The 27,433-nt window shown below is 46.8% G+C and overlaps 1 protein-coding gene across 1 annotated transcript; it reads left to right on the top strand.

Moving 5' to 3' along the window:
• Positions 1 to 77: 77 nt before the first annotated feature.
• Positions 78 to 24,108, top strand: LOC120958721 (uncharacterized). Its single transcript, XM_040381698.2, has 4 exons — positions 78 to 2,429; positions 2,521 to 2,878; positions 19,452 to 20,642; positions 20,700 to 24,108. The coding sequence occupies exons 1-4, from the start codon at positions 2,422 to 2,424 to the stop codon at positions 22,737 to 22,739; spliced, it is 3,597 nt and encodes a 1,198-aa protein (XP_040237632.2). The 5' UTR covers positions 78 to 2,421; the 3' UTR covers positions 22,740 to 24,108.
• The last annotated feature ends 3,325 nt before the right edge of the window (positions 24,109 to 27,433 follow it).

The raw sequence follows: 27,433 nt of genomic DNA on the forward strand, positions 1-27,433 counted from the left end.
GTAAGATGGCAACATTGCAGTGTTTATTTTATTAAACTTTTTTTGTCTTTTCTGTTTTTTTTTACAGATTCCTCAAAACGTATTATAAGGAAGCAACATTTATCACAAACTACCACCACCTTCGATGTGTGTCGATATCCTGGCAAATCGTCCCAAATCCAATACAATTTCAAAAACAACTCCAACTCTCGGCAACTTTCTTAGGTTTCCCGTACGAATTTGTGCTTGTAGTAAAAGAACGAACTCATATTGAATTTGAAATTCTCCATACGTGTGCTCGCACACACAAACACACATATGCACACCGTTTGAAATCAGCTGCTGCTTCTGATCTTGCCCTCTCAAAATCTTGTCACTTTGCCAAGGACGACCACGACGACCAGCAAAAGCAAAGGAGCTACAAGCTACGGCGGCAAACGAGCACGGATTATATACTTTTGGATACACCTAACGACCACACACACACACACGCTCACGCACCACATACGACGGGGGGTGTAGGAAAGTTGAGGAAAATCAAACTATAGCAAAACTTGCCAAACGGCGGATGCGGTCATAAAGGAACGCCACGTTCTCTCCGCACGTTCTGTCATCGTCCAACCCGATACCAAGGAGCAGAGAGAACGAGATCCCACACTACTACACAAACTACTCTACCCACACACTAGCATTACTACTACTACTCTACCCTGTACTAATACCATCACTAGTGCGAGCACCATGACGACAGGAGCAAGGCTTTGATGACGGGAGAAGCTAACTACGATGGCGAGCAAGCTTGACTCCGTTGCACAGTCGGAAAGCTACGGCGCTTGAGACGGTCGTCTCGAGGAAAGTAAAACAAGGGAACTCTCTGCTAGACGTCGGTCTAGGGAACGGTGGCCGATGGCGAGGATGGATTTCGAATGTAAAAGTGCGTGCATCTATCAGTGCTTCTTGGGCCAGTGCGAACGTTGGAAAAATCTACCAATGCCAACGCATTGACAGTGACGGTGTGTGCAACGAATGGTGTGCAAGACAGGGCTATTATTATTGTAGGCTTGCAGTTGAGGGAGAGCGGTCAAATAACAAGTGCTATTGTGCGGAAGAAAAGAGTGTGCAGTGTGGCAATACAAAGTTCCATATCCGTTAGTGTAAGGAAAGCATGTGATAAATGAAAGGTGTGTATGTGTGTGGTTCGAGCAGCAAACAGTGAATTCGAATAACTACGACGGTCGGTGTGTTTTACGGGTTATAAGTAAATATCTATCGGCACAATACTTTACGTTAACCGGGAGCAACATCCAGCACGAGAACGGTGCAAACATCTTAGCTCTCGCCTTCTAGTCGGTGGAAGAGAAAAGTAATCAAAAAACCGCATCCTAACGCAACCTCATTTGTATTAAGGGCTTTTTTAAGTGCTAGATTAGGGTAAACAAAACGCAAGTGCAATAAGTACGTACCACACTCACTGCAACTGATTAGCTAAATTTCATCCAAAAATTGTTCCTCCTCCTGTCCTGTATGTGCGATTCAGCAACGTTGGCACAAAAATCGTACCGTGATTTTGTGCGCAAAAAGGACGGCTCGCGCGAAAAAGAGGGGCCACCCCAAAACCAAAGAAACCACTGCGAAGGAACGAGCCAGAACGAGCGCGCGTAGAGCGAGAACGATTCTGCCCGCTTCTTGCCTCAAAAGGCAAGAAACGCACCATTTTCTTGCGCAGCATTTCGATCTTTGCGAAGAAAATCTTCATCTTCATCTCGACTGCGCGGCCCCGACGTACCGAGCCAGGGCTGGAAAGTTGAGATGCAAATTGCTCAGCTTCGGCACTACCGGCCTGTATCTTTTACCACTACTACAGCACGACACCAAGAGGCGGACTACTCGCACGTACACACGGACACACCAGCAACGACGGGGCGACACAGGCGAAAGAATGCTTCGAGCTGCGGAACAATTACTTCGCAATGTTTTAGGGAGACGAATAATGTTTAGCTAAAAAAAACATGTTTTATATCTGTTGACCATCAATCTGTGTACCATGCGAGTTTTTGCAACACGTCAATCGTAACGTAAAGAGCACGTTCATTAGCAAAAACAAAAATTACCCAGCAACAGTCAGCCCGGTTTTATAAAATACACAAAAAACTGGAAGAAACGGATAAAAGATTCAGGAAGTTCATGACAAAACGCAAACGCATTGGCCAAAGAACCTAGTTTGCTAGTACTAGAATACTAAAGCAACACTTAGCAAACGGAATGCATTAAATTTGACTGATTCGAGAAGGTAGCAAAGTTCTTTAACAATTATTTATTACGACGATAGAGGAAACAGTTTGGTACTGGTACGTTTCTTCGTTTATATTTTCATCAAGAGTGAACGAGAGAGAGATAGAGAGAGAGCAACTATTGTGCAACGAATAGGAATAAAACAACAAAATGAAAGAGTAAGTAATCACATCCTATTATTTTCAACCCTTTTTCCTAGATTTATCTTTTGTTCTTTTTTTTTCTTTTTTTCTCGCAATCTGCACATAGAGCCACAATGATCGATGCATTCGACACGGCGGATTTTAATCCAGAGCTGATCCTGTCCAGTGTGTTTCTGGATCCCGGACTAGATTTTGTTACCAACATCGACGATCTCAGTGACAATAGCATAGCGGCCGATCTGCTGCAGCAGCTGGGTAACTCCATTTTCTACCCAGAAACTTCAATCGCAACGAATATTAGCAACGGTGGGATTGCAGGGCTGGCCGAAACCATCCCACAGCAACAACATGCACAACACCAACAGCAACAACACCACAATCATCAACATCAACAGCAGCAGCAGCAGCAGCAAGTGCTGTTGCAACCTTCCATGGTTTCGACAAAAGGGCGAGACACCATTGAGGTGAGTGATGCACAAAACAATGCTTATCTGTTTCTTAAATAAGTAAAATTCAAATTTTGAAACGTAAGTCTCGTCTTGTGGAAGTTGTCTTCAAAAATAACGACAGGATTACGATAACGATCGCATCACTTACTAGGCGTCTCCATCGTATATTTTTCTTATTTTTGTACAATAGCATCTCCTCATAGCAATAGCTTTTCCTACCATGTTTATCATTTTTTGCTCCACAAGTATCGCCTACGAATTGGTGAGTGTGGTACTTTTTCGGCGTTTTTTGTTGCCAACTTCAGTTGATGCTGATTCGTTTATGCTACGCGCGTGTGTAGTTTTTTGTGAGTGTCACGTTGTTTTCCAATAGGATTGGTTGGTGTCGTTCCGTATATTTCGATTTTTTTATTAACTACTGCGAAGAGCGCCTTTTTTGCCCTGTTCCTTGTGGAACGTTCCTAATTGGACGACTTCAGGACCACACAACTTCCCCGAAAAAAAAAATCATTAAAAAAGTTGTTTCCCAGTTTAAACAAGATTTTGAAAATAATAGAATGATTTTCTTATTTCCTTCAGTTTTAAATTAGCAATACGCTTTACCAGCACCATGCAACCGTAAAGAATTGCTTGCATTATAATCTTTCCCCTTTTGTGTTTTGTGGTTTGACTTCACAAATCGTCATCAGGGGACGAGGACGTTAAGGTACGTTTCTTTTCTTCAGAGTGGAGCGCTCCACGTGATTCTCCTCTCCATCGAACACCGTTGTTGGATGGATTTCTACTACCCCTGCTCATATCAATACACATACACATACAACCACACACACACACATGCACACTCTGTCTGTACACCTACGCACTCATACAGCGCAGCAACGTGTGGTATATAGGGAAAGTAACAAAACTCAATCTATGCACGAAACACACCCGATTCGTTCCGTCCGGAACCGGAAAATAATGAGAGCTGGCAGCCCCAGCAGAGCTAAACTCTTTCGCTGCAGCTTAGATCATGGTGGAAGATTCCCGCTCGGCTCGGCCGGAGACTCTTGCGTGTGCGTGTGTGTATGCGTATGCGTTTGCACACACAGTGAAGCATGCCACTTGCGAAGCGATAACACCCAATACATAATGAACACTGGGCGAAACAACCAAAGTGCAATGGCGCTGACGTGTGCAAATGCACACATGCACTAGAGCGTTGGCTGCTGCACCACCCAGCTGCCCCAGCGGCAGCCGGCCAGCACGCTCGGTGCATAGGATTTAAAAGTGCGTGAGCAGCAAGTGCATCATCCGCTGTCATTGTCAACGCTCTTTTATGCGTTTTCTCCTCTGCAGATTTGCAGTTTGCTCACACACTCTCCCATCTCATTTGCTCGCTTTCTGTTTTTCCACCACCATAGTGCCGTCTCTCGGTGATTCTCTTTTTCTCCCATGCTGCCACGGGTGGGATGGCTGGTTTGGCGCACAGTTGTGTGCGTGTACATCCAGTGCAAGGACGAAGAAGCAAGTGCCAAAAGGGAAACAGGAGAAGATAATGTTCCAACCCCGTGCCGTGCCGTGACTGACATCCTGGCGTGTTGTGCTTGGATCTAACAACACGTTTCGAAGGACCAAAGGACGCTGGAGGGAAGCGAGCGGGCAAATGATTATATTGTAAGTGCAAATGCATTCGCACGCACTCGACGCACATAGTCGGTGCATTCGGGCCGTTACCTCTGCACGGGGCTCTGGCAAACTCTTTCCACACCCAAACCAATACGAGCGAACAGCGTGATTCGCAGCTCAAGCTCGGCGGTCAGCATTATGTGCGTAAATGTCCCTGCTTGATGGAAATCATCCAGCGTGGGGTGGGCGCCTTGTGGGGGGGTGCCCCTTATGTCTCCCTTCCCAGTGCCTCGTGGACCCTCCTCCTTCGGATGTATTTTTGATGCAATTTTTGCCCTGCATTCCCCTGCAAATCCTGTCGCAAACCGAAATGCCCCGTATTTTCCAGACACGTTGCAACGCTGCTGCTGCTGCTTGGGGGATTTACAAGAGCAGCTGCTTGATTTGTGGCTCTGCTTCGTTTAGTTTTAGCCTTTGGACACTTATCTTTATATAACCCAGACCTAATCCTAACCCCCCACAAATGATGGATGGGACTATTGCTGTACGATTCAATTGAAAACGAAAATGGTTTTTTCATTCAATTATCTCCGGCATGTGCGTTGAGAGCGTTAGTGTTACTTAAATTTCACCTGAAACGTTCTTTATACTATTTTGAATGATTTTTAAGAAATGGTTATTCTTTGTATATATACTGGCTATGTTACGATTTTGCGTGAGCAAGCCAGAAAAAGAGAAATTGAACTCGTAGCACGAGTGAGTAGAAAATAAATCGTCCCATTTTCCGATTTCATCACAAGATGATGAGGTGGAGAAGTACGGGGCGGCGAAAGGAACGGGTAAGGTAAAATAAATAAATTAAATATGCGTACGCGTGCGATGGTGTGCGTTGTGTGTACGCACACACCCATTTCAATTTCAGTACCACGCTCACTCACCCTTCCCCGGCTCCCCGTTGCTCCATCTTAGCTCGGGAAAGGGCTGAGCTTAATTTATAGAAAATATACCAACATGGTTGCTGATGGATGCATCCACAGCGATGAAGAGGCACGCGGTTCAATGCAAGCCAAAAACTAGAAAAGTTGTAAACCCAAGGGCTCCCTTGTGAATTGTACCGTTTTTTTGGAAAGCTGGCGGTGTCGGGGGCACTTGCAGACATGAGTTGCATAGAGACGGATTGGGTGTGTCTGTGTGTAAGTGGAAAATATACTCTCAGCCAAAGTGCGTAGCGGTTGAGCCGAGGAGAAGTGCGTACTTTGCGTAGAATGCAATTTCCCGATCCCGTAAATGAAAAACTCAACTAAATTGCGTTAGGGTCAGGGAGCGTCGTACTTGACGAAGCCTACAGAGCTCGTCTCAAAGCGTTTTACTGACAGCTAGCGTCAGGCATAGGTTAAAAGGGAAGAGACTTATGATTTAAATTAACAACGCAATATAATTTAAGATATCTGATGTAATTCTTCTTGTATGCATTTTGTAGTAGAATCCCCGTTTGGAAGTGTATGAGAGAAAACAAACCATAATACAGACACACCAATAAGTATGAATTGCAGCTTGAGCTGCGATCAACAACGCCTTTTTTTTATTAAACAAGAACGTTGAGGATTTACTATTACAATTATTATATTACAAGTGATCTGACGCTGACTCGTGAATAAGCCAAGTGCTCAACGCCAGTAATCTAATCAACACCAGTCCAGACAGTGTCCTTGCTTTTCCAATGAACGTGTCGCTAAGCCAATTTTCATAATATTACGCGCGGAAAAACAGCTTCAAATTGGTGTAACATAAGCGCGGCTTAGTTCTTCATTATCAACGCTCAACAATTAAACTCGTGACCCGTTGCTCGTGAGTGGGGAGAACGGGGGACAAAAAAAACGAATTGTCACAACCCACACACACACACACAGGTCGCTGTTTTCAATTCACGATATGTATATGCTTGGAGTTTTACAATTGGCTGTCCGCGAGAAGTGAGAAGTATGAAAACATAATTTGATAAAAATATCGTTTCATTGAAACAGTCCTACCGGAACATATCCGCTTTCAGTCGCGCGTGTCTCAGGCCAGTCCAATGTTTACCAAACAAATAATATAAATGTTAAAATGCTGCTATCTGACGATAGTCGCAAGCAAAGAGCTCAAGCACACACACACACGCACATAGACGTGTTTTGTCAGGGAAAAAGGGAATCTCATCTGGTCCTTAGAACAGCAACACGTACTAGAGCGGAAAATAAATTTTAAAATATATTTTCCGCTGGATAGCACAAAGTAAAGCATAAGTGGAAAGTAAAAAAAACAGAAGCACACACACTCACAGGAACATTCAACCCATTCCACGATCTATCGAATTATATTTTGCTGGTCCTTTTGAAAGCACTGGCACCGTAATAACACTTTCTGCAGAGCATCACATCTCTCAAGTCCTGCTTATAACACGCTTGGTCCTGGGTCCTTTCCTCTTATACACATAATAAAAGCGAGTTCAGCACGCTGAGGATGAAGTATTTCGTCGGAAAAAATCTGATTCTACACACTGCCGTTTTAAAAACATCGTTCACTCCTCTTTCTCCTTTTACGTAGGACTGTTTCGCTACGCTTTAAAACATTGGTGTGTGTGTTTTTTTTGGATGAGTTTGATTGGACGAGATTAATTCTATATTTCAACATTAAAATTCAACAAAAAAAAACCCATAAAAGTTTTTATTGAAATTAAAGGATTTGCAGAAAGATGTTCCTACTGCCAGAGATGATAGCCAGAAAAAAAGCGTTCACTCAGTGGAATCGCCTGCAAAAAAAAGACATAGCTCACCATAAAACTGCCCGTTTAGATGGGTTTCCCATTTGCTGGTGAAGTGAATGAAGTTCCTCGTCGCTGCCCGTATCTCGCCCATACAGTACACACGGGCGACACATATCACTCGGACATATTTGCACAAGTGAAGAAGATACACGCCCACAGCATGCTGCTGCTGCTCATGTTGTTTCACATAATTTTTATTCAATTTTCTGTATGTTTTTATGAATATTTTAATTTTACAGAATTAATTGAATTTGCACCAACCGTCCGGCACCGACGGCGGCCGTAGTAGTAGAAGCCAATGGACTCGCCGTGTCGTAGGGACAGTGGATTTTTACACGCACTGTTGTGTCTGTGATACGTCCCTTTTTTTTTGTTGGTGCTCTCATCGCGTTCCTTTGGATTTTTTATTTGCCCAAAACCATGAAATGTCTCGTGAGTTTGTTTGCCACAAACGGTAGGTTGGAACCGTTGGACGGATGCATACCGCGAAGGCAAACCGACAAAATAAAGACATGTAAAGCTGAACGACGAACGGAAGCATTGCAGGACTTCACGATTTTGGAATTTTTGTGTAGAGATATTTTATTATCCAGCTGGTCAATGGTGTGCCTGGTCTGTTTATTGAGCAAGTTCATCAATGTTTGTTTGTTCGTTTTTTATTTGTTATGGATTTTCCCTTCGCTATCGTTTATTATCCTCGTTAGCGAGTGGTTAATGGGTTTTGTTTCTATTCTGCTCTGTCGAAATGAAACCGAACACGACCAGCGTATAAATTGAGAATTGGGATGTATCGTTTCATAACCTTGCCGAACAGCAAATCGATATTAAAGCTGAAGCGTAATTTAAATGAGCAATCGATCCCAACGGGGCAAATCGGTACGACCCTCCTGAAAGGACTACTAACTACTACTGTACTGGCGATTGATTGTGAACGACAGAACGATGATTCTGTGGACGATCCAAATGCCAGACTGGGCAGACTGGGCCGCATCCTTCTGCTCAAACGCCGTCCATTTCCCGCCCTACCGTCAGTTCAGCGAATTCGACCGTCTTGCATCATAAAAGTCCGATAGAAACCGATGGTATGTTATTTTGGAGCGAGATTAGGGGCTCCAACCACAGGTACACCAAAAAGGTAGATGATGATCGACAGACTGAACCGGCCTGGAAGGTGAATCGAACGCACACATGTAAAGTAGCTTTTAGGTAAAAGTATGCTTCACTGCATCTTACGTGTAAAATGTGATAGATGATGCTACTGCACGTACCAGGTTTTAAATTTTATCCTCATCCCATTCCGATGTCTCTCCTCTTACCGAATTTACCTATATGGAATCGAATAGTTCAAATAGTAGTCCCTATATAATTTAAGTGTTTTCCAAAAACCGGCATATTTACGGGCAAAATTGTAGTAAACACTAGCTTTAAACAGTATCAATTGCCTCTGCAAGAAGGATAGTACCATCTATATGGCGGTGCAACAAATTGGATAATTTCGGTGGGCGTAAACGTCAGCCATTACCGGTGTATGACTTCCTTGACCTAATTTGCCGTCTGACTGACTGGGGAAACAGAATAGCTAGCCGCTAGCACCACCAAATGACTGAATACAACCCCAAAATTTAACATTTGCAAGTATAATTCTGCAAGTATAATTTGACCCTAGGGTCGCCGCCATCCCAACACACTAGCCAAACAGTCATCATTCGCCACGCTGTGCGAATGCTCACGAATGGCGAAGTTCGTAGTCAGCTACTGAGCGAGCGCGCGCGGGAACGTTCAGTGTGCTTGTGGGTGCCGTATAAACCGTCGCATGTGTGGGATAGGCCGGCTGGTCATGCTATAGCCACCACGCTTTCCCCTGCTAGCACGTGCACGTATCAATTGCACCCCCAAAAACCGGCATCGGAAGCGCAAAGGTAAAAGTCGCCGGGGTCTGGCACTTACAGACGCTGCCGCAGCCGGAACGGAACTCGCGGCCCACTCACATTTGCACAACCGAACGACGAACTCCGACGTGCATCCACGGCGCGTCCTCAACATCACTCAAAGCATCGTCGTGTCGCGAATGCAAGCATGCATCACATAGCGGCTTTGTGGAGCACAGAATTACAGGAACAAAACAAAACTGCCAAAAAACACCGACCCTCAATCCGGCGCCAAGGAGCCAGGGCAAAACGTTGTGCCGAAGCGCCGGGCGGGGTAGGATTCACTTGACTGCTGCTCGGCGACTGTGCGAACAACCACGTGCCCCACGTGTGCGGCGGCATTCGTACGGCGTTTTGCGCCAAATATGACCGCCTCGGAAAGGAAGGCTGGCTGGGTCACACACAACATGACTTCCTGCTGCTTTTGCCGTCTGCCGCTCGTGCCACGAGACTGGCGTAAGAACAGCCCACACTCTCTCTCTCTCTTGCACGGTTCCAGTGTCTGATGGGCTACTTTCTCTTTATTTTCTCTTCGTCATCGGGGTGCAGCAGGGAGCCGACAGCGTGTGCCATACGCGACACATTTGCCGGCGTCTTTTCCGGTGGCGTAGCATTTGGCAAGCAGGAACGCCAGCAGCACGCCACGGTCACGGCGTGCCCACACGGCCTGTGCCTGTCTGTAGAAAGTGTGTCACCGATCAACCACTTCCCGCGTCGTGGTCATGCACACGTTCCCACACAGCGGGACGGAGTCAAGGGAGGGAACGATTGGTGTTGCAGGTTAATCCGTTTGCCAAAATTTTCCCATCCAATTCTCTTCCCCCCCAAAAATTGCAACAAGTAAAGCGTGCCGGCGTGCAGACCCATACATATATATCCTGCACTGCAGAGCGTTGCAGTGGATTTAGGCACGTTTTTTAAACTTGTTTACACTCTCTTTTTTTCGGCCTGTTAATTGCATTGTTACGGTACACTTCCGGCACCGACAAGGGGCAGGGCATATGCGAAGCAGAATGCGCACATGGTGATGTGATGCCACACACACACACCCTCGCTCGCCACACAGGACGATCGGTGGTGTGCAGTACGTGGATGTTGTAAGCCGAGCTGTTACATTGTTGGCGTCCACACCACCGAGCAGGAGACACATAGTGTAATTTAATTGATCTTCCCCATATGGGCACGGGTCAATTTCGTGAACGGCTTTCTTCGGTTGATTGTCGATAGGCCAATATCTGATTACGGTTTCCCTTTTTCTAACTGCGAGTGATGGGCGATGTTAAAAATTAGTCCTGAATATGATGTGAGTTGCAACCGTGTGAATTTGCACGAAAAATTCGGTTTAAATTGAGTACCTCGATGACTGCATTACATTTAAAGGCATTTCATGGCTTTAAATGAATAGCTGTCGTGTGTACAAACAATTTCAAAAACACCAACAAAAATCATTCATTCAAGTGTCGGTAGAACAATATTCACCGGTTGGTCCGTGTTCATCCCTTTCGACTCTTTTTTTTCTATTTCCCGCACCGAATTTATCACGTCTTGCATAGCTTCCTTTCCGTAACGGTAACAAAAACACGCGACGGATGGCGCATTCACACCTTTTTTTGTGTGTGCATTTTGTTCCGGATTCACCCGTTACACGGTCAAACCGTCCGGACGGGGAAAGGACATAGCAAGCAGCCAAAATCCGGAAGGACCCACACCCGATGGATGGAAGAGAGCGAACAGTGTGAAGAGAATGAAATTAACTCATTCAAAGCCATAAAATAAACCACCAGGTTTTGGGGAGTAAAGGATTGAATGCACACACAAAAAATGGGCACACACACACACACACACCAAACCACACTGTGTTGCGATAAGTCGAGTCTTTTTGGATGGAACGGTGTGGAGGATGAACGGCACACAGCGGTTGAGCAAAAAAAGAGGCACGAAATTAACTAAAAGCGTAAAAATACTGTCCGAGGATGAAGGACCATGCGAGGCGAATGTAGCTAAACGCAACCATCCGTAGGATGGGGTTGTTCTCGGTAAGATGCGCCTGGGGGATTTTTCTTTACCGGTCGAAAAACAGCTCTAATCTTCCGTCCGGTGCTGGTGGTGGTGGAGGGTAAATTTTACACACTACGGTACTGTTGTGATTTTTCTTTTTAACCAGTGTGTGTTTTTAATGCTTTTTATCAATATGCCTGCCACACACCGGTGTGTGTCGTTCCATCCTTTGCTGGTGTTTTGGTGGAACCTTTTGTCTTAAGCCTCGTTGGTGAGCATGTATTTTTTACGACTTACTGTTAGAACGAGCGTGGAAGTATTTAAGCTTCCCTTGAACCTACTTTTTCCGTCCATTTGCACTAACATGAACTTACAGACAACGCTAAGAGCAGCTAATGATTTTGCTATTTGCTACTGCTGCATGTATAGCATACATCCATTTTTTGAGTAAAAAAGCCGTTCCCATGCCCAAGAAAGAACCTAATGGATAGTAAAGTGCGGTTGTAAACAATTATGAAACCGAGGTTTCAACCCAAACAGGACACGCAGCAACTCTTTAAGGTGTGATGGAGCATTAGAGATTTTGTGAGTGCATGAGTTTGGTTCCCTTTTTGAGGTTCAGCTTAACAGGATTATGAATTTAATTGAAAATATAAAGCAGTCCATCGCACACATGTTTCCAAAACAATTGCTATCTACAAATTGATTTTAAAAGCTACATTTGCAGGGCATAAATATGGTTTAATTTATCTACATTTGCTGCACCTCAACTACGCTACCAAAGTAAGAAGGCGTATCCTTTGTCCCGATCTTGCTTATCACAGATCACGTTTCCATTTTACCTTACCCGTCCTAAACCTATCCTATCGCAAATGTACTTCCAACATCCTTTCGGGGGACGGAAGAGGAAAGAGTTGAGCTGTATCCTCCATTCTTGTATGCGTTTTCGCGGCAAGCGCGCTTTTCCCCTTCGTTGATTTGCTGGTGGAAACTTTTTTCTTCTCTCTCCCATCTCGGGGCAATAGTTTCGTTCTCTTTCTATCACTTCTCGCTTGGTGCCGACGAGCGGCGTGCAATGCTTCTATGCTACCCTTCCCCTTCGATAGTATCGTCGGTTAGCGAACCGAACCTCGCCGGGCCACGCTCTTTACATTTTTCCTAACGTCGTCCCATCCAGGAATGTGCTATTGCACACGCAGGGAAAAACAACGCAGAAAAACTCGAGAACGACCAGCCCCTTTTATTTCGCGTACGCTGGAAAGCCCGACCCCTACCCTCCTCGGAGCACATCCCTTCACGTGTTGTCATATGCGTGTGCGTGTGTGTTTGTGTGTGTGCATGGCAGCAGCTTTCCTCATTGGGCCGAGCAGCAAGCTCTCCGCGTGCGTCGGACTTTTTAAATAGAGAAACTAAAAATCTACAGCGAACCTAAGCTCGATAGAGGATGCGCCAACGGTGCCCACGACGTATTGGGCACGTATGTGCCAGTGTAACAAAAACTATTTGCATCACACGAGACCAGGAAAAAAAGAACACATACGCACCATACATACACACCAGCGCATTTTGTGCAGTGCAAATGCAAGCGAGAAATGTCGGATGGCGGACAAAAAAGGCTCCTCCGGCAGGCAGCGCTAGCCATCCCGATCGCCACACGGCTGCCTTTCCCGCGGCGGCCGTTAGTGTGAGTGAAATAAAAATATCGCACGAAATATCGGGAGGCTGCTGCTGATGCCGCGTCGGGGGTCCGGTTTTTACCGAGCCTTTTTCCCGGGGTGCATTTTCTAGTTCGCAACGCGCACTAACACACAATACAATCGCGAGCGAATATAATTCACCGGCTGTGCGTATGGATGTGTGTGCTGAGTGGCAAGTAAAAACAAAAAAGAAAAATACGCACACCACCAACACGCCAATGACTTAGCATGGGGGGATGGCATGCAGTTGCATCTGCATCTGTGCACGCTCATGTGCGATTGTAGCCACCCGGGACACTACCGCGAGGCTGCTTTCGTTGGTTTCTATCCACCCACCGACACTCACCACCGTTGTAGCCCAGTGTGCCTACGCTACTGGGAATTTGGGAGTGGGAGTTGTTGGTGGTAGTGGATAGGCTCCCCCTCTTCCCACCGATGCACCGGTTCAATCAATGCATTGAAAAAAGATGGCTGATGGAAAAATCGACAGCCTTCCGCAGCAGCAGCAGCAGCAAGACCGGGCGCAGGCTTTTCCTTCTGGCTCTATCCTCACGAACCATCCTCATCCACACACCATCGTGCAGCGGCGGCGGCGCTGACCGACCGGGTTCGGGAAAAACATGTCTACATTTTTCCCGTCACGCCGTGTGCGCCAGCGCGCAGTCAACTGCTCGGTGCTCGGTGGCAGTCCAGCGTTGAAGCGGGCGTTGTTGCTTTTTTTTTGCTTCTTCCTCTCAATACCCTCGCTCTCTCTCTGTGCAGTCCCAAGTGGGTTTCGCCAATCGTGTACGGGCCGGTGCATTGGGCTCGCAGCAGCACTGCATTTGCAGCCCTCCAAGCACCTATGTTTAGGCACTGAGTGTGTTTATGTGTGCATGTGTATATTGCACTTGCTTTCACGGATGCTGTGTACTAGCGCGTGGTTAGGGCAACGCGTTTCCGCTTCCTCGTCGATTCGCTGGTGTATGGCGAATATAAAAGGGAAGTAAAATCAATTATTGTACATTTTTGGCTGAGCTCCGAGGCGATCGATCGATCCGCTTTGAGTGCAAGAGCAATCCCCAATTTCATCCAACTATTTGCGTGCGTGTTAGAAATTGTAGCTTTTTCTCACTAAATATGTACTATGGAATAGTTTTCAAATAAGACTATTATGAAGTGGATTTCAACAGACAGGAGTATGAAAAATTATAAAGCATAGTCAAGCTTAAGCTGTTCTTGTATCCATTTTTGAAAATAATTTTACTTCACAACGACTGTCGATGAAAAACAGTGTTTTTGTATTATTTCTCTACACTGTAAAGATGACGGTGCCAAAGGTTAGCCTAAGTGGTTCGCTCCAAATCCTTCATCGACGTACAACAAAACCACCGATTGTGTCTGAGATTTGGGATAACACTCCACAGACACTTCCTTTTTGGCCAGCTTCTACCAATATCAATTCGGATATGTGTGTGATATAGGTTCGGTATCGGATGAAAAACAACTTCATAACAACCCATTCGTCCAATCGGTTTCACTATTCAACTAGCTTCTCATTCTCCTTTTTTTCAACTCTCCTCCTCTTCCTTACAAGCACGTTTTTTCTTCTTCTTTTTTTCGCAACACATTACGTACAGGACGGACGCTTAAAAGCAGATGGACGGTGTCGAGTTTTAATTTAACCTTCATCTCATACCTCTACCAACACATTCTCCAAATTTTGAATAGTAGAATAGAACGGACATCCCTTCGAAAAACGGTGGGCAATAGTCTCGGTGGGCCACACACACATATATACACACAAAGCCACTTTTACTAAGGGGTAAGGTATTTTGGCGCTGGTTGACCGACGCTCCGGACCGGATTTTCCGGTGTTCCGGGCCCGCAGCCCGAACAAGGAAGGGAGTAAGAAAGTGTGGCCCAAACCCTGCCGATTACGGTGGAAGAATTGCAAAGAATCCTTTTCCAACAGACACAATCACACTCGATCTGACACTACCACCACCATAAGGGTTACGAGGGTCACCGTCTCGTTATTTTAATTTCGAACAGAAACTAGTTTCCCCGGCTGCCATTTTCCTCACTGCCCTTCCTGCGCTCCTTGGCGCTCTGTGTGGCTTGAAAGCGAACTCGCTTCGCTTCCCATTTTCGGCACAACCGGACAACCGGACAGCCAAAAAACCGGGACCGGGAAACACAAAAAGGGCCAGGCAGAAGAGGAGGAATTTTCAAACAAACTAACCCCGCGCGGGCCGAGTTTGGAAAATCTTTCTGACAGAACAATTCCACTGCGAAGCGTTGTAATGAAAAACTGGCAAGCGCACCGGACAGTGGCGGAAAGTTGACCGATCGTCCAAAAACTGGTTGGGAGGGGTGAGTCAGAAACTGGAAGGCCCAACAAAAAAGAGTATGGATTCATTATACGTCCCTTCATTACTTTTTCATTAGTTTTAGAAATGTTTTGTGTTTGCGTTCTTTGGCATAAAGTTGTTTTTATCTGCAGCAATACCAAATTTTGAGGTTGGTTTTAGTCCTTAAAAAGAGTGTTACATTTAGCTTAATTTAAATGAGTTTCTAGAGTGTAACAAGAGCATAGATAGCTCGTAGAAAGTATATCACAACTTTTCAAACATCGTTTGAACATATGATAAACATCTCCATATGCAAAACAGACTCATTTTGCTATTGCGCGTTGCCGAATACGGGTTTGGGCTTTCATCACATTTTCGCGAAAACCACCTTCGTTTCGTTTGCAATGGGGTCCACGGTCCACCGAGACGAGATGAAACACTCTTCTGCCTTGTCGGACTTTCGAACGCGAGGCAACTTTGAACTTTTCCTCGAATTTCTACCAGCAGCGTATCCTCCACCAAACTAGCGAGATATAACGCCATTCGACAAATTCATCAAAGTTTTCTACGAGTTTTAATTATATTTTAACACAAACACATACCCACACCCAGAGAGCAGAACTAATTTGCTGTTTGCTGCGGTAGGTCTGCGGCGGTAGGTTGAGCTTTACTTATAAGACCACGACCAAGCAAAAATAACGCTTTCCATGCAGAGCTTTCCGCGAACTTTTTGACGCTGCGGTATGCTGCTGCTGCTGCTGCTGCTCCGGGGGGGCATAAGGAACAGGTGTAATTATCTTCTTGGGAGTCCTTCGGGCATACGTCTCACATAATTAGCGTAGCAATTGAGGTTGGATGCCATATTCTGTGCCGGTGCCCAGTTGTATCTAATATTCATGGACAGCATAGGTGCTGATTTGCCATGCTATAAACATATTTTAATATGTTGTTTGCGCTACGTTTATACTCTTTTTCGGACATGTTTATTGCACCCTCAGCAGAAGTTAATAAATATGGTACACACTTTGACAATGCCCACGTAAACGGCTCGATTAGTCGATTTGTTTTCTCATCATCTCAACGTTTCGCTCATTTAATTTGTTCTGTTAACCTCATTTCTATCACCGAATTTGTGGTACAAACCACCACGCCACCCCCATCACCCCTCATCCCTTCACCAGCAATTCTTTTCAATTAGTGGCGTAAAACGTCATTGAATTAATCGCTCTTCACACTTCATAATCACTTTAGCTCGGTGCAAAAGCACTTCCTTTTTTTTGCCCACCCGCGGTTCTTTCCGGTCACTCATCTGCCAACTTTCCGGTATCATCGCGTAACAAAATGTAACATACACACAAAAAAAGGCCATTTCGCATTTCGGTACGAAAAACAGCAGCAGCAGCAGCAGCATCGAAAAAAGGAAAACAAATAATAAAACGAGCCAACAGCTAAATGCCATCAAACGGTCCCATTCTACCATCCTTTGCCCCAAATGCTGCCTTACACAGTGTGAATGTTTTTCTTTTTTAAGTGGCTCAAACTGTGCACAGAACTCGCTGGGACCAAACAAAACAAAACAAACAACAAAAAAAAGTGTGTGTACAAAACAGTCCAATGTGAAAAATCATCCGGCGGTACGAGCGCGCGCGCGAGCCCCAATTGGCGTGCAGAGGATCCGCCGCACGGTTGTGATTTCAATGCTAATTGAATATCTCCCGTACGCGCTCTGCTCCCTCTCCCGGCAGTAGTAGTTTTTTTCCTTTCTGTTTTCGGGCATTTTCAGTTTAGCACCTCGCATGCAAATCCGGAAATCGGTCAAATTAAATAACCTCGCGAACGAGCTCTTTCGCTCCCTCTTTTTTTGTTTCGTTTGGGAAGCAGCCCGCCAGCGTGTGCTGGGCGCAGTAGATTGAGCGAGCGAAACAAAAGCATTAAAAAAGCGGCACAAACACAAAACGATAGAAATACAATGCTTTCTACTATTTTTAAAAACAACCGCTGCAATAAAAGCAACGTGAAATGACATGCCATCTGCCCCGCCAGCTTCATGGGAAATCGGGAGGGAAAATAAAAATGATCATCAAAAGGACACCACCACACTTTGATTGCGTCGCGGGCTGGGCGCAATGCGAATACGAAAACAGCACAGAATAGGAACGCAAACGAGCGCGATGTAACAGTTTAACCGACCGTGTATATTTGCCAATCTCCCCGGTCGGCCCCGTTGGCCACGTGCCACTTTTGTGGAGAAAAGAAACAACAAAAAATCCCAACAGGAAGCGAACAAAAAACCAACTCCACTGCATGGAGCATATTTGATGGTTGCTGTATTTTTTTTGCCGCCTCCATTCTTTGTTGCGCTGTCCCTTCCCACAGGACACACCATCCTGTTCTCGTTCCCGTAGCGAAACGTGCGAATCGTTGTCCGACGATGTCCACCACCGGCCCCAAGCGCTGAGCAAGCAACAAGTGAAGCGGTTTGGAGCGCTTTTTTATTTTTAAAACCATTGCAATACACACTTCGGGTAGATGCTAATTTTGGCAAGTCTGTTTTTGGCCATGTGTTTGGTGTTTGGCCCGAACCTAACCGTCATCAACCACCCTTTTGGCGGTGGTAATGACCAATCACCCCCGAAGCGCGTGGGATGATTGGGGAGCGCTGGCTGGTTGGCTGGCTTCACACATTTCCCATGATGCTGCTGCGCGAAAAACAAGAGACGAAAAGTGGCAGTAGAAGAAGAAGAAGCAAAAAAACCAGACACACACACAAATGCCCAAATAAAAATACGTCCCAGCTCACCGCAAGGGAGCCGACAAGTGGAGCGGGATAATTGTTGAACTCTTCCTTTTTTTTGCTGTTTTCGAGACACCGATTTTTCAACCGTGCGGTGGCTGTACAAATCGGTCGCTTTCAACAGCCGACACACTCATCGGGAGCGCCAAAGGTATCCGTGGTCCATCGAATCCATGGACGGCGGTGGTCTATCAGAAGATGATTGCTTTTGGGGGGAGTTTTTTTGTTTTGTTTTGGAAAGATTTTTTTCCCCTGCCGGTCCTCCCAAACATGGTCCTGCGAGCTGTGGTGCAAACACGGTCAGCAAGTAAACGGTGTCGCAAACCAAGCCCTCACCCCCGGGTACGTACAGGACTCGCTAATCCGCTCGTTTGGCTGACTCGCTGGTGGTGGATTCTGCTTTCACGGTGACTTTCGTTAGCATCGCACGGATGGAAGCAGTAAAAGGACTAAATGCCGTCACATAACCGTAGTAGAGTGGTATAATGGGAAGTTGATTATTCTTCGTTTATTTTTTTTTTGCGTCCGTACTTCTTTCATTCAGTTCATCACCACCGCGCGCGGTCCTGGTCGGAAGCTGAACTTGGCTTGTTGCCTTTTCCTCGTTGATTCGCCCAGCTTTGCCTTTGCTATTGATTGCGACCGTGCAACCTGTTAACGCTGCTGTGGCAAATGGTTTTCCCAGAAGGGGACATCTGCAAGCATAAAAGCGAGAAGAGAGAACAAAAAAAACCCAGGGAAAACGTAAAACGATTCCCATTCTCACTTGCTTTTCACACGTTGATGTTTCACTTCATTTGACCTTCAACGGAGGAATTTCGATGTTGGTGTTATCTATTCGTTCTTTTTTGTAGAACCAGATAACTGTCATGTACCTCATACCACTAGTGATGTACCGTGTAAATGGGAACGCAAAATAAAAACCATTGACGGTACGAGGTTTCCCCGATCGATTGAATATCTATAAATCATGCATAAATCATAACGCGTCTTTTTTATAGAAACAATTACACGTACTACTTGCCTAATTAAAAACATAACAAATGGATTAAAACCCAGATAGGCGGACTTTTTGTATTTTCGATTTCAATTTAACTGCATTTCTATTTCGATGAGTGATCACACCGATCGCTCAAACGGCACGACGATGCTGTTGAGAATTTTCTCTTTCCCATTCGCTTTCACCCACAAATTGGATGGCGGCGTTTGTCACGTTTGTGCGCCATAGCGTGAATGATGTCAAGATGGAATCGATTCACAACACACAAACACACACACCACCTTCACCCCTTTCTCCTCTGTTTTGATTTCTGGAGTGCTATCGATCGATCGATCTGTCGGAACGATCCGTTACACCTGAGAACCGTTTCAAGTCACGCTCAATTGACGCTGACGGTTTCATCTGCTTCCTGTTTCGTTCACAGAAACCCACCGACGAGATGCGCTTCGAAACATTCGGAAGCGATTACGCAAAGTCCCAGCTGACGGCGGCTGTGCCACTCACTATCCCCATGGTGCAACAACAACAACAACAACAACAATCGGCGGTGGCAGTCCAGCAACAGCAGCAGCAGCAGCAGCAGACATGTAAATGTGAATTCTGCGAGTACCTCCAGGCCAACCGGATATCGCTGACCGGCGATCACTCCTTCCAGTGCGAGTTTTGCGGGGAGGGATTCTCCACCCAGACCAGCTTCAACCGGCATCGGTGCGGGAGTACAGACATCCAGATATACCGGTGCGAAAATTGCCGCCAGGAGTATGGTAGCTCGCGTGCCATGTCCACCATCGGTAACTGTGAGCCTAGGGACAAGTGTGATATCTGCAATCGCAACGTTGTACAGTCGTTGCCAGAGGAGCAGGCGGCCTATGGGCCCTCGATGACGGCTGGAAGCTCCCCAATGTCTTCACAAACCACAGCGTCCGTGCTGTCCGACGGCACGATTGGTGGAACGGTCCACTTGCCAACGATGATAGCGACGCTAACCTCCCCCGAAGTGTCTAACGAAAGCGTCAGCGATCTCAGTGCCAACGTCAATGTAAGGTCTATCGTGAACAGTCCCATCGAACAGCACGACCTAAGCAGCCTGGATCCGTTCGGGTCGGACAGCGAGTGTCTGGGTCAGTTCTTTGCCGCTGAGCCAAGCTCCACCTCGCCCTGTACGGCTAGCAGCACGGCAACCAACTTACAGTGTCAACCAATGCCAACTAGTGCCAACATGGGGAGTCTTCTCTCCATCCCTATACTGCACCAGCCAGAGTCAGCGAAGACGTACTTCGTGCTTGGAAATGTGGATCAGTTGCAGCAATTTCACGACATAGCAGCACCACCACCACCAGCAACAGCAGAGCAAGCGCCAGTGCAGCAACCACCAGCCGGCAGCAATCTTCCAACAGCGGTCACCAATAGCTTCCATCATCTTCATTTAGCGCCAGCAGGACCTGGGCCTCATCAGCAGCAGCAACTGCTACCTCTCTCGCTGCAGAATGCCGCCCCCGCTACGGCCGGTTCGCTTCTGCTCAGCGAGCACGAGGTCACTAGTCTGCAGCAGTACGATCAGTACGATGATGAGGACTACTCGTCCATGTCCGAAGATGAAGCTATTGTTCCAATAGTAAATATGTCGAGCTCTTGCGCGTGACAGTTGCTAATTGGTATCTTTCAATTACAGGAACCCTATGCCAAATCGCCCAACCAGGACCATGCCAAGACGGAGCTCCCAATCCAAGAGACGATCGTTGACACTAGCACCGGCATCAGTGTCATGTCGCTGCCACCGTTCGGAACTGGCGGACTGCCAAGGGATGCTGATGGTTCGCCGCTGGGCCGAACACTGATACCACCAACGCATGGTGTCGGCGCACAGCATCATCTGCAGCAGCATCAACAGCCGTTGCAGCAACAACAGCAGCACCACCATTCGTCCGACGTGTCGCTGATACACCGGGACGAAGAAGAGGAAGGAAAATGTGATTCGTCATCTTCACCGCTTGGATTACTGGTCGGTAGCCCGTCTGGAATAGCGAACGGTGGCGGCGAAAGAAGGCCACATCAGGCACAGTCCTCCACTACTACCACCAGCACCAGCACCAGCACCAACCCCGATCGACCCTACAAGTGCCACATCTGCGACCGTTCGTACCGCAACCAGAAGAACCTGAGGTCCCATCTGAAGGTGCACGAGGGCATTCGGGCGTACCAGTGCGAGATCTGTGGCAAGAATTTCTCCGGCTCCAGCTATCTGGTGATCCACCGGCGGCGCCATACGGGCGAACGGCCATTCAAGTGCGTCACCTGCGGGAAGGCGTTCGTCGATTCGCGAGCGCTGGCCGTGCACGCGCGCTTGCACAGCGGCGAGCGGCTCAAGTGCGAAAAGTGCGAGAAAACTTTCTCCAGCGTGAGTGCCCTGACTGTGCACAATCGGCTGCACACCGGCATACACCCTTACCGGTGTGAGCTGTGTGGCAAAACATTCCCACAGTACAACAACCTGAAGCACCACATGAAGAAGCACGAGCAGCCGAGCGATGCAGAGCAGCTGCTGCCCCAAGCAATGGCGACCTCAACCGGTGGCCCCACACCACCGTCCAATGGGGTGAGCACTACGACGAGCGGCTCCGGCACTGTACTGGCGCGCATCAGTCTCTCGATACAGGCCGACACCACCGGCAAAGGAACGGTGCACATGATAGCCAGCTCGACCACGGGTCCGGCCTCCGAGTACAAATGCCACATCTGCAATAAGCTGTACAAATCCTCCGACGACCTGCAGGAGCACCTGAGCCAGCACAGCAAGGATCGGCCGAACCAGTGCGAGTTTTGCTCGAAAGTGTTTCCGCGCTCTTCGCATCTCATCATCCACCGGCGTCGGCACACGGGCGAGCGGCCCTTCAAGTGCAAATACTGCGACAAAGCGTTCGTTGACTCGCGCGCCCTCTCCGTCCACACGCGCCTGCACACGGGCGAGCGGGTCAAGTGCGAAATCTGCGAGAAAACGTTCGCCAGCTCGAGCGGTCTCATAGTGCACCGGCGCATCCACACCGGAGTGCATCCGTACAAGTGTGACTACTGCGAAAAGTCCTTCGCCCAATCGACGGCACTCAAGTACCATCTGAAAAAGCACGACACCGCCCTGCTCCCAACCACGACCACGCCCGAGGGTGCTGATACGCGGCTACCAGCCCTGCCCCAGACCGGTGCCGCCGATGTTGGGCAATGTGCGCCTTCGTTTGGCGAGGACGCGACCACGAACGGCAACGACCGGTACAAGTGCACCGTGTGCAACAAAGCGTTCCGATCCTCCGAGTACCTGGTGCGCCATCGTCGGACGCACAGCGGTGAGCGGCCGTACCAGTGCGAGATTTGCGGCAAGAACTTCTCCACCATGAGCTACCTAGTGATCCACCGGCGTCGGCACACCTCGGAGCGGCCGTACAAGTGTACCTCCTGCGAGAAAGCGTTTGTCGACTCGCGTGCGCTCCAGGAGCACGCCCGGCTACACACGGGCGATCGGGTGCGTTGTGAGATCTGCCAGAAAACGTACTCCAGCGTCAGCAACCTGATCGTGCACCGGCGCATCCACAGTGGCATTCATCCCTTCGAGTGTGACAGCTGTGGCAAATCGTTTGCGCAGAAAAATGCCCTCAAATATCACCTCAAGAAGCACGCCGAAACGCACAAGAAACAGGAGCAGCCAGAGCCCGTCGGTTAGTCCATTGACGGGGCGCAGTTTTCAGCCCCAAATGGCTTCACCCGCAGAACACAGTTCATTTTTGCAATCTCACTTACTTTCAAACCAACCCCGCGCTGACGTCGCTACGATGTCGATTCTAACCTCTCTCTCTATTTTTTTATCACAAATGTTTGTTTCAACGGCATCATTTGATCAGAGTGCATGCATGAGTGAATTCGATGTACAACCAATCAATACTACACACAACCACATAACACTACTTCTTCCACAATTTAAATAATAGTCAGCTCCCTCTACAATACAATACAATCTCATCCTTACAGTCGTCTGGTGGTTCTGGTGGCGTTTCGCGTCGAGGTGTAAATGGGTTGGATGTGTTGCCTGCCCTTGTCTCTATCGCCGTCAACATTTGACGATTCGGATACAACGAAAAATCCTCACGTTTAGGTTAATGCAATAATAATAATTTAAAAAACATGGTTTAGGAGCGAAAAATGAACAATTAGGTACGCTCGAAATGGGGCCTACTTTAGGGTGAGACACCTGACATACAATCACACCCAGCGCACCCACCCTCTTAGACACAGAACGTTCGCCAAACCACCCATAACACATAACAACCATCAATAGCCATATAAGCCAGCTACAACTTCAATACAGAATATATAAATATAGAGCAGATTCATTGTAATGTAATAGTACCGTGTGCAAATAACTCAAGTTTGTAAACCCCCCAACCACCCCAAGCCATCATCATCATCATCATCATCCACAACATCATGTTCAATATAAAGCGAAATACAAGCAACCACATTCCACCAGCAAAACAGTAACTATAATAGCGTCCCCCGAGCGGGGGTACAAGCAGCATAAAAACGGACCCACATCCACAGACCATAAACCATCAGCAGTTTGCCCAGAAAGTGTCAGTGCAATTTATTCAAGCTCCGTCAAACAACCCAAAGCAACCAAATCAACCAAAACCTAACAAATCGATAGAAACAGTACAGTTCAATGAATGTTCGTCTCACGTCATGTCTCTGAGTAGATGCTCCAACAACCAATTCCCGGTAAAAGATTGTATGGAAATTGTATCTTCCTTTTTGTCAACCGAACCGAACCACGGAATCGAACATTAGGCTCAACGAAAAAATGGCATTCGAAACACGGAAATCGAAAAATCAAACATTTTGTACAGCAAGAAATGCAAGCGACTAGAGGAAGAAGGGAAAAAGATAAGAGAAAATGAAACGTTTTTTTTAACGCTGATGTGCAAAGATCGCAGGTCGACAATTGATGAGTTTATGTTGATCTATTATACTACCAGCAAAGGCATAATCGAGTGGTGGAGGAGGCAGTGTTCCGCGCTCCCGCCGCCAACCGGATATGTGTAGCGAAAACGTATGAAAAATAATAAAAACCTGAAACTGAAAAATTTCAATACCAACACGTTGGCGATATGTCTCGTACTTATTACACACATCCGTAAGAGCGTAACAAGCGTTTTGTATCGGTTATGACGCTTCATAAATCAGAGAAGAACAGTCTTACGGGCTGTGTTTTTTAGAGGCCATATTTTAGCATTTGCAACGAACACTTTTACCATCTGTCCGTTTGCACACCTGTGCCTGCATGTACGGATTGGTCAGTTCCGCTGTCTGTGCGTACTGTGCCAATAATCCAAATACTGTACCGTAACAAACATTTTCATCGCACTTATGCCATCACATTTTCATTCTACCAACATCGTAAATCAATCAATTACATCCCTTTACCAACTCAAGTGCTTTTCCTTGGAGCGTTTTGCGCGATCCTTCTTTTACGATTTGTACGGCCGTTTGATCGTAATCTCCAGGCCTTTTTTGCATTCCTTGGTTGGTATAATCCTGGTTGGACAGAGCAGAGAGAGTGAGAGAGAGTGCAACTTCACTTGTTCTAAATCATGCAGAAGTTGCAGCAGGAAAAGCATGCCGCCCGAAGCATTATTCTGCGAGTTGTATTGCAAAAATAATTGAATGTTGAGTTGGATTCCGGCAGATAAGTGCAAGTTGCATTCGCTCGTTTTCTTGTTTTGCTTATTTTATGTCTCATACATTCAATTGTACTTTTGCACAGCTGTACGTCTACACCTACGTTCATCGTGGCTTTTTATAAAGATTGCAGAGATAGCGCAATGCGAAACACTGCAACCAAAAACATGTTTACATGAATATCTTAAAGCAATATTTTTCAACAACTACTCCCCTTTTTTTCGAGCGAGAGAGCGCATAATTGCTTCATTTCAACATTATCGATACTTATAGCTGGCGCGATCGGCACACCGTACTCGGCAGTACCAACCCCTCCTCCGCGCATAAATCATCCAATCTACATCCGAATGCCGCTTGGAGCATCAGTTTTTGTTATTCCCGGTGTTACACTGGTATGGTGTGGGGAACTGGCAGTAAGGAAACCATTCTTAAGTACGGGATGCCCCAACGGGATCATAATTGTAAGCGTAACTGTTTACGAACTACTTCTACCTAGAACTCGCTCGCGCTCTATTTAATAGTTAACGTTAGATCGCTCGCATCTTTACTGCCCCGCCGGTAGAGCATTAATTTAGGTCAGTGATAGGGGAACGGAGCTGGAAGAGAGTTTAATTTGATGCATAATGCTTCTTCATCATCGATTCGATATGTTTGTTTTTTGCAATGTGTATGATTTTTTTCCTTCCTTAAAAAGGTCAACGAAAGCTGCTTTCCCACTTCTAGCAGGACACATTAACGGTAAAGGCATCAGCAATGGCCAACGGTCAGTTAGGTTAAAAGCGTGTGAACTCTTCTAGTTAGCCAGCTACACGGTGTGGTGCAATGCGTTGCCCACTGCTGTCCTCGGCCCGTATGCTAATTGGACGTCCCTGTGACGAACGAAAAACGTCCACGCAACGGAAAGGATTAATTTAGAACTACGTAAAATAGGATGACAAAAGTGCCTTTCTTTTTTCGGACATCGAGTGACCTTCCCCGTGAAAAGCCGTATTCAGATCGGTTCCTTTTTAATCACTGACCCAGCTGGGAAGATTTTCCCACGACCGTCCTGACCACTGGTGTTGCACATTACGCGCACCAGCGGGACAATATGCCTAACGGTCAATCTCAGCCGGACCCGGGACGACTGACCAACAGAACAGTATCGCCCCAAGGTGTAACTAGCCTCTTCTTTGCGCGTTCCTGTCCTGACGTAACAGATCGAATGTCCACACGCACGGTAGCTACGGCCGCTGACCACAGCGAAGAAGAAAGGGTTCTGTTTACCTTACCAAAACAACGCCTAGAAGTCCCTAGCTACACGGGGTCCCTAGCCGGAAAAAAGGGCACACCGGACGGACGGACTGTCCCCGTAGTAACCAGCAAAAGGGTAACACAGAAGAAATCCTTCCGAAAAGACGACGACAGTTGTCATTTGTTTGTGAGGAAGAAATTGATTTACAAACACACGCTACGCGCTTCCTTCCCTATTGTCCCTATTTCTTCGCATCTCCCCTTCTGTACTAGCTTCTTTCATCCCTGCGTCGCGTGAAACCGTTTCAGTTCCAGTGAACCCCTTTTTTCTTCCACTCCCGATCGAAGAAGGGTCTTTGAGGCAAGATTTTTTTTTGTTTGCTCTCGTCCACGGGAACCAGTTTTATTTCTTCGTCACATTTTTTGTACTTTTGTTGCGGCAATTGCTTTTAAAGGGATTGTCCGTTGAACTGGACAAATGAATATTGATATCCTATATTTCGATGACCATCTTGCCCTCGGTGGTGTGTGGCATCTGTTTTTACAAGGGGTGGCACACCATTTTTGAGGCAAAACACAATATCAAACACTCGCCTCTATTGAACTTTGCGCTAGATATGTTCCAAAAGGTTGTGACCAACGGCCAATCGGGGACATTAACTGTCCCATTGTGCCGGTTCATGTACATGTGCGTATGCCAAACACACAGCAATGACAAAAAAAAATCATAAAACAACTTCTACACACGCATCAAAAGTTCCCAGTGTCATGGGAAATAGGAACGGCCGGTGGAAACTATTTTTCTCCTGTTTTCGCCTCAAACGAAAGCGAAAAAAAAAACTTACGCTCACCTCTAATGAGCACGTTTTGTTTCTAAACGGACAGAACCGTTTATAGTTTTTTGTGTGTGTTTTTTGTTACATTTGTTTTGCCTCTCCCATTCACCGGTTCCTTACTATACACAATGTGGTCAATTCCGCCAAATGCCTACAATCACACGCCACACGTGCTTTTAATGATCCGTTTAATCGCTCCAGTAAGTCCCACTTCCCGAAAAGCGAACGAGCCGAGCATGCAGCAGCAGCAACGAACAATATCCACAAGATGTAACGATACACACCGAACAAAACAAAATATAAAAATAAAAAACCTTCCGAAACCGAAAAACAAAATCCCAACTGGACCGGGAAAGGTTAACGTTTTTAACGCCGGTCGGCCACAAAAACTCGGGCTCTTCTCGGCCTTCTTGCCTTCTGCCGCCATGGTCATGGTTGGGGAAGAATGAATTATTACCACTTTCTACCGGAATACGCCCCAAAAAGGGAAACGCGAAAAAAAAACTAAAACTCCAATTACCGCACTGCTGTGGCCACTGGCTGCCATACCACCATACCTCACCACACGCTCACCACTCCCACTTTGGTGGATTCGGGGACGGATCCCGGCAAA

This window comes from Anopheles coluzzii, chromosome 3 (assembly GCF_943734685.1).
Source record: "Anopheles coluzzii chromosome 3, AcolN3, whole genome shotgun sequence".
In the NCBI taxonomy this organism is placed as follows: Eukaryota; Metazoa; Arthropoda; class Insecta; order Diptera; family Culicidae; genus Anopheles; species Anopheles coluzzii.

Coding starts and splice junctions, on each gene's coding strand:
- LOC120958721 (XM_040381698.2), top strand. Junction 2,879..19,451: donor AAGGGCGAGACACCATTGAG/GTGAGTGATGCA, acceptor TTTCGTTCACAG/AAACCCACCGACGAGATGCG. Junction 20,643..20,699: donor ATGAAGCTATTGTTCCAATA/GTAAATATGTCG, acceptor TTTCAATTACAG/GAACCCTATGCCAAATCGCC.